Source organism: Schistocerca piceifrons, chromosome 2, assembly GCF_021461385.2.
Source record: "Schistocerca piceifrons isolate TAMUIC-IGC-003096 chromosome 2, iqSchPice1.1, whole genome shotgun sequence".
NCBI classification, from domain to species: Eukaryota; Metazoa; Arthropoda; class Insecta; order Orthoptera; family Acrididae; genus Schistocerca; species Schistocerca piceifrons.
In genome coordinates, this window is record NC_060139.1 from 711268117 (window position 1) to 711280689 (window position 12573).

Genomic DNA, 12573 nt, shown 5'->3' on the forward strand with positions numbered 1-12573 from the left:
AGCTTGTACTGTTTTCTCTTGAAATTATTAAATCTAACAAAGATGTCTGGTGAAATATATCAACATTAGAAAAATATGCTTTCTGACAATTGCATTTCTCTTTTTTTTTCTTTCCTGAATTGTTCTTCCTGCATAGTTTATGTACTCACTTCCTTGAACACATGTACTTTTAATTACCTCACTCTTGTAGTCAGCTTCGTTCCTCCCCTTTCGTTTGTGAAGTTTTCCATTATCACGGAACTTTAAAATAAAACTTCTATCAACTCTCACCTTGTAATCACATAAGATGATCAAGACCAAGAATGTACTATTCTGTCTAAAAGACATTCAGTTCTTCAACGATGACCAATCTTATTACTGGAATAAAGAGATCACACAGCACTAACAACAAAACCAACAGTGATGCCACGTTAAGATTAGAAACACCACAACTCCAGAGTTCCGTTGTTTCTAAAACTAACACAAACTTAACAGACGCAAAAAACATACAGAGGCAGATGAAAATTACATCGTTTCTATGCCACCTTTAAAAAGGAGGCCTGGACATAAATAACTGATGTTGCATAAAATATGGAATTACGTTGTCTCTAAAATGACCGATTCAGATGTGTTTCGCCTGTGGGGCGTTATGGAAGGATGACTAGTGCCACGAAGCAGACTTCCCGCACACTGAGGCTGAACTGGTGCTGATGTGTCTCTGCCATCGTAGCATGGGGATCCTTCGTTGGCCACAGGCGAATGTTGCGAAGGGCGAAAATGAGAATACCGCCTCTTATAGAGGTAGCCTCGTCTGTGAATAGTACGCAGCTCGTGTCTAGTGGCTATCGTTGCTGTCTCTGGATCGCGGGGTCCTGGATTTGATTCCCGGCAGGATTTGGGATTTTCTCTGCCTGGGGACTAAGTGTTTGTGCTCACCCTCATCATTTCACTATGATCATTCGTGACAGTGGCTAGCTTGGATTGTGTGAAAATTGGACTGTGTAAAAATTGTGACTTTGTACGGGTGCTGATGACTGCGCAGTTGAGTGCCATACAAACCAATCATCACCATCAGCGTCGTCTGGGAGTAGAATGGATGACAGGAATCGAAGCACTGTGGTTTTGCAGTGGGACACGTACATGCTGCCGATGTTAGAGTCAATGTAAAACAAGGGCAGCCAAGAATCCGGCTCGCATGTCGTGCCCTGGCTGAGATTCCGTAGTACTCAGATTGGATGCACTCTTCCCCCATACCCACGCCACGCTGTGTGAGCGTGAGGAGGCGGAAGAGGGGAGACTGCGAATTTGCCATAATTAGACGGCAATGCAGTCGCACCACGTACAACTTTGTTTCATATTCCTGAACAACATAGATCACAAACGTAACAAACTTTCAGTATTATTTATTTTTGGGCACACTGAAGACATACGACAAATTTTATCTGGTACATACTGTCGGCATACAGAGACAAACGATTTTACAAATTTTTGCACTCAAATTACCACGTAGTCGTGACATATTTAGCTTCATAATCGAAATATTCATTAAGTTTGCAAAATCCGCTACGGAGAAGTGAAAACTCTGCTTGAGGAAAACAATGCAGATGTCCTGAACAGTTCCAGCGTAAAAGAATTTTCTTTTGAGACGGGAATTACTCTGAAAATCGATCAGTTAAATCTGCAAATGCACAGTGGCGCTTTCAACTGAAATGGTAAACGGTCTCAAAAACAGCTCGAAAACAGATGTAAGATTGTCAGTGTTTGTCAGAATTTGTTCCTTCTATAGTGCGATTTTCTCTTTAAATGCATCCATATGAGATCAGAAATAAGTTGCTTCTCACCTTGCAATGTCTTACTGCTGGCAGTGTGCACTGAATCCCACTTAAAATGAGAGGTATGTAGTCAATTCCAGATGTTCTAATTTTCGTTCCTTCCCTCCTTTCTCCTTCATAAATTCTATATTAGCGGGTTTTTAAATCGTAAGAAAGTTCCACACATGTCTCTTGACCGTGTTCTCAACTTCTTAGAAGAGCGAAGAAGGAATAAAAACAAGAGGCAGCAAAAGTGCTCAATGGACAGAACAATTTTGTACCCTATGCCTACTTTGCTTTGTTTGGCAATATTCTACTTTCACCGCTGAACGCCTGTCTTACGTATGTCTTGGCTTCTAATAGACACAGAGTTCTCATTAGTGTCTTCTGTCGCTCCCGTTCATTTTTAAATATTTATGATGATTCATTGCTAGACTGTCTCTGCATGTACAAACGGCCACTGCACCTGGGAACGTCCTTGATACTGTGAATAAATAGTCAAGGGTAAACTGCGCTGATACCACCATTCAGCCGAACTGAAGAGAGTTTTGCCGGCCGAAAAATGCCATATCGAGATACTGAAAGATACGTCGCGCTGTAGCGGATATTTCCTAGAAGGACGAGCAAAGCCAAGCATAAGCCGGCACGCAGCTCGCGCATTTGGCACGTATGTGTCTTGGAACGCCGTGGCCGACCCTGCAGTAAAAGATCTCTTATTTCAACCTTCAAGTTGTTGTACCTCCATTGGAATGCGTTTTCGGCCATATGCCCGTGCGACCTGTTTGCTTCTTATCCTCTCCAGAAATATTTCCTCCTGTTTTGCCCCATTTAGCGAAGTCACCCTGCATTTTTCCTCAATTTAAATAAAGGAAAATTGAAATTAGAAGAAAATGTCTGAGTTAAAAAGTTGAAAAACACGTTTACAGCGTATTTTTACTCTTACCAACCAAGTCGGCTGCTGAAGGACCAGTTAAGGAAATTAACATTGCTGAAGTTGAGGTGCTCTGACGGAGATGAACTGAGCGAAAGCCACTGGCATCAGTGACTTCCCATCATAGTATTGGTGTTCTCAGCAGTGCAACAGCGGCAGGTTGGCTAACGGATCTTTTCAACCGTTTCATAAAACAAAGTTAGAATACCAGCAGACTGGCAGCGGATCATCACTTTATCAATCTTCAAAAAGAAAGGAAGTTCTGCTGGGTGTTCTAATTACCGCCCGATCAGTAGGACTACTGAGCCACGCGATAAAGATCCTCGCGAGGATTCTCGATGAAAGAATACGCAAAATAGCTCACTAGGAACGAAGCCGGATTTGTAAAAAATTGTGTCTCAACTGACGCAATCCATCAGGCGCAGCTGCTGGTTGAAAATAACTCGAAAAGAACAAGCCACTGCACCTTACTTTCCTAGACCTCGGAAGGGCTTTCGAGCTGTACCACATGATCTAAACTGATTAGCGCTTCGAGACCACGGGAAGCCGAAGCACCTTGCCAACTGGGTACGGCTTCTGTTTGTAAAACCGAGAAACTATGTCCAAACGGCAGCAGGAGCGTAAAATGACTTTCAGAATAGGAGGCTCGGCCTTATCGCCACTGCTGTTTATTCCTCCGACGGACACCGTCACATCGGACCTGCACATGCCACAGTGATGGACACTTATCTACGCTGATGATGTCATGTTGGCTGCAGAGAATAATTTGATGTCCAGCACGATACACAAGAGTGGAATGGCCGACTACCACGATGTGCCTCGACAGCCTCGGCTCAACGAAAAGAAAACTGAGAACATGACATCAGATTCGCGAGGAGTTGGAACCATGAGTGTTGACGGAGAAGATCTACCAAGAGTAGAAATGTTTAAGAATTGAAACTTCTTTACTTAAATGAGTGTGTGTGTACTTAAATTGCTGAATGACTGAGAAGATGAAACTTCTACGTTATTTGATTCTGAAACAGCTGAGTAAACCTGAACGTAATGAGTCTACTTTCTCTTTACTTTTTCTTATCATGTCGATACAGACCCACAATATTCTAGCGCATCACAATCAGACTGCTCAAAAAAAAAAAAAAAAAAAAAAAAAATACAACCTGACTTCAAATAATTAATTCAAAAGAATGCCCTGACTAAACAGAAATCCTAACAGTAACTTATACATCTCTTTAAGCACTTACCTCACAAAAATCTTCATTACGCCAACTACTGCAATACAGCGAGCGTCAATATTGTCAGCTATATAAAAGATTCTAGCTACTAAAGCCATTAACTACCAATACGCAAGTGGTTAGCAAAGCAAATATTTTGTTACAAACCAAATAATGCATTTTTTACCTTAATAATGTGATATCCAGTTCAAACACGAATATAAATCGCCATTGACATCTAGTACGAAGGTATATAATCATGAATAATATTCAATCTCCAAGTCGAACCTGTACAGATCGTTAGCCTACGCTAACACTTCAGACTTCGACCCTCCATCAATGCTAACTTCTCTCATCTAACATTCATCACTGCTGGTTGTTCACCTCCAACTGCCCAACAGTACTTCCATCACTGCTGGCGACTAACTTCCAACTGCCCAACACTACTGGCGATTAATTTCCAACAACGAGACCAACCAGCCACAGAGAAAGCGCAGTCAGAGATCCAATGCAAATCGTTACACAGCGCTGCCAACACAGAAGCAGCCCAATTACAGTACCTCGGTTCAACAGTCTCTAATTATGGCCATCTTACAGACGAGGTCAACGCAAGGACATAGGCAGTCTGGATGAAGTGGCGAACGACAACAGGCGCCAACTGCGATCGCCGGATTAAGGGTCGCCTGAAGTCAAAGATCTACCGGACTGACAACCTTCCTAGTGCTCTCTACGGCATCGAGTGTTGACCGACTACAAAAGAGGCAGAACGACGGTTAAGAGTCATGGAAACTAAGATGCTTAGATGGACAGGTGGCATCACTCGATTGGATCACGTCTCGAGTTACACTATCAGGGAACGTTTCAGGGCTGCACCGATCTTGGAGAAAATGCCAGGAAGCCGTCTTCGATGGTCTGGACACGTGCCGCGCGCAAAGGACGATACCACTGCAAAGGCAGCATACACAGTGGAAGTCATGGGAAAGAGATCTGAGGGACTAACCAGATAACGATGGACGACGCTCTGCACAACGACCTGAAGGCTACAAACCTTCATCCAGACATGGCACACGATCGAACGAAATAGACACAGCGAATCCACAAAGCGGGCCCTGCCGCCAGGAGGGACAAACTCTAAATGAAAAGAAGGTTATTTGCTTTTATAATTGATTGTTTTGTTTTATCCTCCAGAAACAGCCGAATATGAGACATGTTAGTAAGAGCTTAACGTTGATAATGGTTAGGGTGAATGGCTTTGACAGCAGCCCACTGCTCTCTTGATGGTTCTAAGTGTTTATAGGGAGTACAGGAATCCAAACACTGGCCAATTAAGATTATAAAATTTTACTTCACATTTTACTGTCGTTTTTTAATTTTGTGGTCGTCCAATAACCTCCTTAATTGTCATAACAGAATAAATTATTGTAACTATCAGTAATTTCAGAGGACGGACATACAGAATTAGATACTTGTGTACAAACTCATTCTACTATTTTCAAACCACAAATATGTACGTCAGAGTGTTTAGTTCGTCGCTTGATCCATCATTAAGTAAACTAAACATGCGTTGGCAAACAAATATAAGACCTATTAACAGCAGTTACTACTGGACTGTTCGATTTTGCTGGTATCGGCACATCCTGCAATTGATGTTGGTATCTCCGTGACAATGAGTGGTTCTGTCCAAACATGGCATTGTCTGAACGAGATGTGAGACAAATGTAGTGTATCACTCGTTACTCTACAACCAAACAACTAAACAAAGAATGAAAACCATTAGCTGTTAAGGAGGGACGTTCAAGAAGAACACACACTATTTAAAACATGCGCCAAATCCACAATTTTGAAGATAGAATAATGAAATTTTGTGACATTAACACCGTTACTGTTCAGTTCATCAGATTATATATATTTAACTTTTCTATAGAATTTAAAAATTTTATTGAAAAAAAGTGTGTATCTTTTCGTTGGTAACTGTTGAAGAGATTTCGTCAACATTTTCCTAGTTTAATCTCTTTGCATATAGTAAGATACTCTCGTAATGCACATGAGTATATCTAATAGGAGCATTTTAATCATTTTAATTACAATTATTTTAGTATAATATAAAATTCATGCAAATTTCGTAATTTCCTTTTGAGGCAATGTTTATTGGGTTGATAGAAATAAGTGTACAAAATTTCATAGATCTGGCCAGCATAGGTCCTGAAGAAAAATGTACATCCACTTTAAAAAACATAATTTTCAGGAAATGCTGTTTAAAGGCAACCTAACGCGTTTACTTATGTCACCTCTTGAAAAGGCCCCAGATTTGTACTCAGGTTCCTCTTTCCCTCCAAGGATTCTGTTCTGGTTTCTTGTTTTCTGCCTTCTTTCCTTTACCAGATTTTCAACTGAGTTTTCAGCTGCAGAGAGGCGCTGTAAATCTACTTTTCTCAAGACCTCTTGAGTGAAATTAAAATATGGTAAAACAGGAACTGCTTCTTCAAAAACAAAGCAGCTGGTTGTTATTGTTTCTGAGATACAGAACAGAGACACAGATGATTTTCAAAACCAAAGAGAATAAATCACAGCCTTCTAGATGTATCTGTTCGAGTTTGCTTCTAAGTAACACACGGAACCATTGTTCACAGAAAGTTGCTTCAGAAAGTGAGCGTGGCAGGAATGTCACAAAACTCAATTATTTTTCTGGTATTTTGAATGAAACTCTGTGAACTTATTGTCCATGAATTCTACTGACACATAAAAAAAACCGATGATTAATATTTTCCTTCAATTTCATGAACGTCCCCTCTTAAAGCATTTCAGTAACACCAACAAACAAGTAGCTTATCGGTCAACACTTAACATAAATGCGGCTGTTATGCTACCTTGTTGTCATACAGGGCTCATTGACACATGCTGCTCTTACTACCTGGCGAGATGGTGCAGTGGTCACCCTAAACCGCTGCCTAGAAGTCCCATCGTAGTCGTCGAGATTTAAGTTCTCAGTGGCGTCCCTAAACATCGAGATGGTTTCTTTGAAAGCTCAATGTCGATTTCAGACCCACACTTCCACATTGTGCCTCTAATGCCCTCGTCGTCGGCTGGACGTTAATCGTTCACCTTCATTCCATTCTTGAGCCGCAGGATACTAAGAGAGGGAAAAGCAAAACAAAGCAGTAATCAACCATGCTTTCCGTAGTCACCCATACTGTATGAGGTGCGTGAGAAAAGTAATGAGAGTGACAAAACTGTGAGCGATCTGGCAACGCTGTGTTGTTCTACATGTGTAGACCGGTGTGTTCATCCCTTACATAAGCTCAGTCTGAGTTTCAGCTCTGTGTAGTCATCAAATGATTTTTAAGAGCACCATCAGTGAAGTTGTGTTTTTGTTGCGTATTATGAAAATGGAGCAGCGCAATTTGGAGAAATTTTATGCCATCAAGTTTTTGTTAAACATGGGGAATCCGCAACTGTGGCCTCTTAAAAGCTGAAACAGGCCTACGGAGAACAATATGTATGAAGAGTGGCTGTTTTTTCGCTGGCACAATGTACTTTTGCAAGACCTAGAACACGTTGAAGATGATTCTCGCTCGGAGGGACCTTCATCTTCAAAAGCCGACGGAAAAAGCGAAGGGCTACGTTTAATAATAAGGATGACAGATGACTTGTTAAACTTAAAAACTTTCAGCGTACATCAATTTTTGACAGAAGTTTAGCACATGCGAAAGGTTTGTGCCAAATTGCTGCGAAAAACCACACAACTGAGCAGAAAGACAATTAAAGAAACCTGTGCGTTGATATTACTGAGCGGGCTGCCAATGACCACGAATGGTTCAGTCGTGTTATCACAGGTGACGAATCCTAGATTTTTGAGCACGGAGCTGAGACAAAGCGGCAAAGTGAGGAGTGGTACGCTGAGACATCCTCTCGACCGAAAAAATCTCTAATGATCAAATCAAAGATCAAAACAACTCCGATTTGCTTTTTTGACGGTAGTAGTATTGTGCATAAGGAATTTGTTCCTCTAGGACAAACTGTCAACCAAGTGCTTTACAAACACGTCTCTCAAAGGCTCGAATCGAGTAATGAAGGATACTACAGACAAGTCATGTCACAGGGCCATTTCGTTCACCGAATTTTTTATGTCAAAAACCATTACTGTTGTTCCACATTCCTCTCCCCCCCTAACCACCTGTTATGAGTCCCTGTGACTTTTTTTTCAGAAATTGAAAAATATTTTAAAAGGAATGTGACACACATGTTATAGGCCCTACCAGTTGAAGCCTTCCATTGCTCCTATCGACATTGGAAAAAACGACTCCGCCGGTATATATGTGCCGAAAGGAACGACTCTGAAGGGGACAATATTGTTGTTCGAAAAAAATAAAAGCTTTGGTAGATAAAAAACCAACACCGTTACTTTTCTCACGCACCACTTACTTCACATCAAAATTTTCTTGTAACACTGGTAAATGTTTCTTTTACTAGCTACACACTCCATTTTCAAGTGAATATAGAGTCGAAACAAAATTACTACACAGAATTACTGCAGTCAGTGCTTGGAGCTAACGACAATATTCTCTAACACCTCATCCCAAACAATATCTATATTAAAACTTCCTGGCTGATTAAAACTGTGTGCCGGACCGAGACTCGAACTCGCGACCTTTGCCTTTCGCGGGAAAAGGCAAAGGCCCCGAGTTCGAGTCTCGGTCCGGCACACAGTTTTAATCTGCCAGGAAGTTTCATATCAGCGCACACTCCGCTGCAGAGTGAAAATCTCATTCTGGAATATCTATATTATTGGTATTGTCTGCGCTCGAATCAGTTCCCCTCACAGATGTAAATGTTAGGTTTTGAAATCTTAACTCGTTATCCACAATTACGTTAGACAATTATGTCCATGAATATAATGCATCGTGCACTAATTATTGATACACGAGCTATCTAATACTTCTAAATAAATTCATTATCATGAAGCTTTCCGGACACTTGCGTAATTAATTTCGAATGTTTTATTACATCTGTTAGAACATAACTACCTTTGTGTAGAATCTCTTATCTGAGGAATGCAGTTTACAGCAATCATCAGTAACGAAATTTCAAATGTGCGATAGATGTTGTTACGATGATATTATAGAAATATATCAATGTTACATTTGTGTTTTATGTTAATATCCCCCAGGTGCAGGCCACGCCGCCGACATAATAAACATGTTCTTTTCGACTTCACTTGATCCCACATCAGATGGTGCTATTCTCAGCGACCAGATGACTGCAATGTGGGCTAATTTTGCTAAGTATGAGTAAGTTCAATTTTCTTTGGTCTACTTTAGTCTGATGCAATACTATGAATATGATGTTAACAAATAAATACCAGTAGCATAAATAATCAACATGCTACCGGGGCATCTGCCACACTACACCTCAGCAAAGAGGCTCCAGAAGGGCACAGATACCGTATCCTGTAATACTGACGCCAGTTTTGATCAGAATGCAAGTTTCAGGAACATATACCGCTAGTTTGCGTTCATCGCGGAACAACTACAGTGAGGTGACAAAAGTCATGAGATAACGATACGCACATATACAGACAGCGGTTGTTTCTCGCGCTGGCGGAGCTGCCATTTGAACTGAAGTGATTCACGCAAAAACGTTTCTGACGTAATGGCACGCACATAGGGCAAACAGGCCGAGCTATTTCGATAAGACTCAAGGAGTACCTTCTAGGGAAAAAAGGGACCAATGTTCATAGTTTCGGGCGATCTGGGTGGCCAAATCATTCACTCGACTCGTCCCGAATGTTCTTGAAACCAACAGCGAACAGTTGTGACCAGGGTAAATCGTTGTTTGGCTAAATGAAGTCCTTCAATGCAAATAGTCTCCAAGTAGACGACCATATGCCAATGATCGGTTCAGCTGCAGGACTCAGTCTGTTAACCATCTTGCACAGTGCCTTGTTGAAAACGTGGGTCCATGGCTTCGAGGGGTGGGGGCAACACTGGAACCCTAACATGAGCTGTAATCAACCGAAATCGGAACTCATCTGATCAGCCCACGGTCTTCCAGTCGTCTAGGATACAACCAATATGGTCACGAACACACGAGATGCGTTGCAGGCTGTGTCGTGCTGTTAGCAAAGGCACTGGCGTCGATCGCCTGCTTCCATAGCCCATTAACGCCAAATTTCGCCGTATTGTCGTAACCGATACGTTCATCGTACGTCCAACATTGATTTATGCGGTTGTTTCATGCAGTGTTCCTTGTCTGTTAGTACTAACAACTCTACGCAAACGTCGCTGCTCTCGATCATCATTGCGTTGTCAGTGGCGAGAGGTAATGCCAGAAATATGGTATTCTAGGCTCATTCTTGACAATGAAAATCTCAGAATATTGAATTCCTCAATGATTTCCGTCCAACTACCATTCCGCGCTCAAATTCTGTTAATTCCCGCTCCGCCATTGCACTGCCCTTTTATACCTTGTGTAATTACTGCCAACTGTATAAGTGCGTATCGCTATTCCATGACATTTGTGACCTCGGAGTATCCCCGGCAGCCTTGGTAGCAACATTAAACACCATCAGCGCTATTGCACACTATCGGCCGTTGTACTTGTGACAAAGAATTGCAAATTTAATCATTTAGATACCTAACGATGGTGTAATCGTGTGCTAAGTAACATTGAGGTAAGATTATTTCTTGTCTGTACTTCAATTTTTTGTCGGGCGGTTTGTATCGGATAGACCATGTACATCTGATAGAACACATTACATCACGATTCGTTGATGATGTTGCTTTTTCTTTGCAGTAATCCCACTCCAGAACTGAACTCACTGCTGACGGAAAAATGGGGAACCTACAACGAATCGTCACCCTTCTACTTGGAGCTAACAGCTCCTCTGAAGCCAAGAATGAGATTATTTGAGTCCTACATGAACTTCTGGCACAGTTTACTGCCATAGGAAGTGCAACAGCCAGAATATAAATTTTGTGGCACGTTACTGGGTCTGGTCCACTTTGGTAATTAACAAATGATATGCTGCGTTTTATACGTTTGATTCGCCGTCACTTAGTGGAACGGTCCATTTTCTTAATATTAAATCATTTTAAACTATAGAGAATAATAGCTATAACATACACTTATTCTTCCACTGCATACATCTATGGCTGATGACAATATTCACAGTAAGACTTGCATGAAATGTACACAAAGAATTAATTCTTCAGATATTTTTGTGTATCATTCACATAAGCACCTAATGATTAATCCTTGCGTTCAACTGAACGTGTTTGTAGAAAGGTAAGTGCGCACGTAAGTACATTCTCTCGAAGATCCTTAACACCACGACAGTTCATGGACTCATGTTTACATGGTCAGTATCAGACAGACTCCTAACTGGTCGAATTTTTAGATACCTAAAAACACTGAAGAAAATAAGGATCGTTTCCTACTTTTTAACGACTCTATTACATCTATCAACAGCTAATAATAAGTTGAATAAGGGTATTTTCACAGTTCTTTGAAGACAGTAACTTTCCAGGTAACAATTTCACTGCATATAGCAGCAGGTACAGTCCTCCAGGAGATAGCAGTCAGTATAATTTGTAACATAGAAGAAATGCTAGGAAATATTAAAAGGGACACTAGAAGACAAGAATGTCTAAAATGGAGACAAAGGAGCCCGATACGTTAATGTATGAGCAGTCTGAATTTTAATGAAATATTTTTTTTCTTTGTTTAAAAAGATTAATAAGCCAATATAATGGCCACATCTACATCTACATGGATACTCTGCAGAAAACACTTAAGTGCCTGGCAGAGTGTTCATCGAACAACCTTCATAACAATCCTCTATTGCTCCATTCTTTCTCACGAAGAAACGAACACCTATACTTTTCCGTGCGAGTTCTGATTTCCACTATTTTATCATGATGTTCGTTTCTCCCTATGTAGATCGGCGTCAACAAAATATTTTTCGCATTCTGAAGAGGAAATTGGTGATTGAAATTTCGTGAGAAGATTCCGCCGCAACGAAAAACACCTTTGTTTTAATGGTGTCCGTCTGAAATATTGTATCGTTTCAGTGACACACACTCCCCTATTTCCTGATAATACAAAACGTGCTCCTCTTATTTGAACTTTCTCGATGTACTCCGTTAATTCTATCTGCTAAGGCTCCCAGATCACGCAGCAGTACTCCAAAAGAAGACGGACAACGCCACAAAACGCTGTCTTTGGTTCGCCTTCCCCACAACATTTTGTGTGTGTTCTTTCCCGCTGATGGCTGTTGCACGGCACAGTGCACCACAGCCTGTTAACAAACACGACAGTGTCCACGGCTGTATTCAGTACAAAGTAGTGATGATGAATGTAATTCTCAGTGTTCCAAACGAACTATATTGATAAAACAATTAATTTAGAAAGATTTCGAACCCATTGGTATTAATATTAGAAGAATTTTAAAACCAACTTTTATAACAGATTTTAAACCCACTTTTGGGAATTTCAGACAGATTTTAGTGGTTGTAAAAGGACTTAATGCATACTACGCAAAACAATTATGTCCAGTTTCATAGTACTTACAGTTGTTGTGTAGGCTACATACAATATCTCAACAAAGGTTACTGTTAACCGCCGAATGTTACACTGAAGAAGG

The 12573-nt window shown here is 40.9% G+C and overlaps 1 protein-coding gene across 1 annotated transcript in view; it reads left to right on the forward strand.

Moving 5' to 3' along the window:
* LOC124775782 (esterase FE4-like) overlaps nucleotides 1-10919 on the forward strand; it is a 139492-nt gene extending 128573 nt beyond the window's left edge. Inside the window, exons 9-10 of the mRNA XM_047250612.1 lie at nucleotides 9100-9220; nucleotides 10725-10919. Coding sequence (XP_047106568.1) covers nucleotides 9100-9220; nucleotides 10725-10878 — 275 coding nt within the window. The 3' untranslated portion in view covers nucleotides 10879-10919. The remainder of the gene's footprint in view (nucleotides 1-9099; nucleotides 9221-10724) is intronic.
* The last annotated feature ends 1654 nt before the right edge of the window (nucleotides 10920-12573 follow it).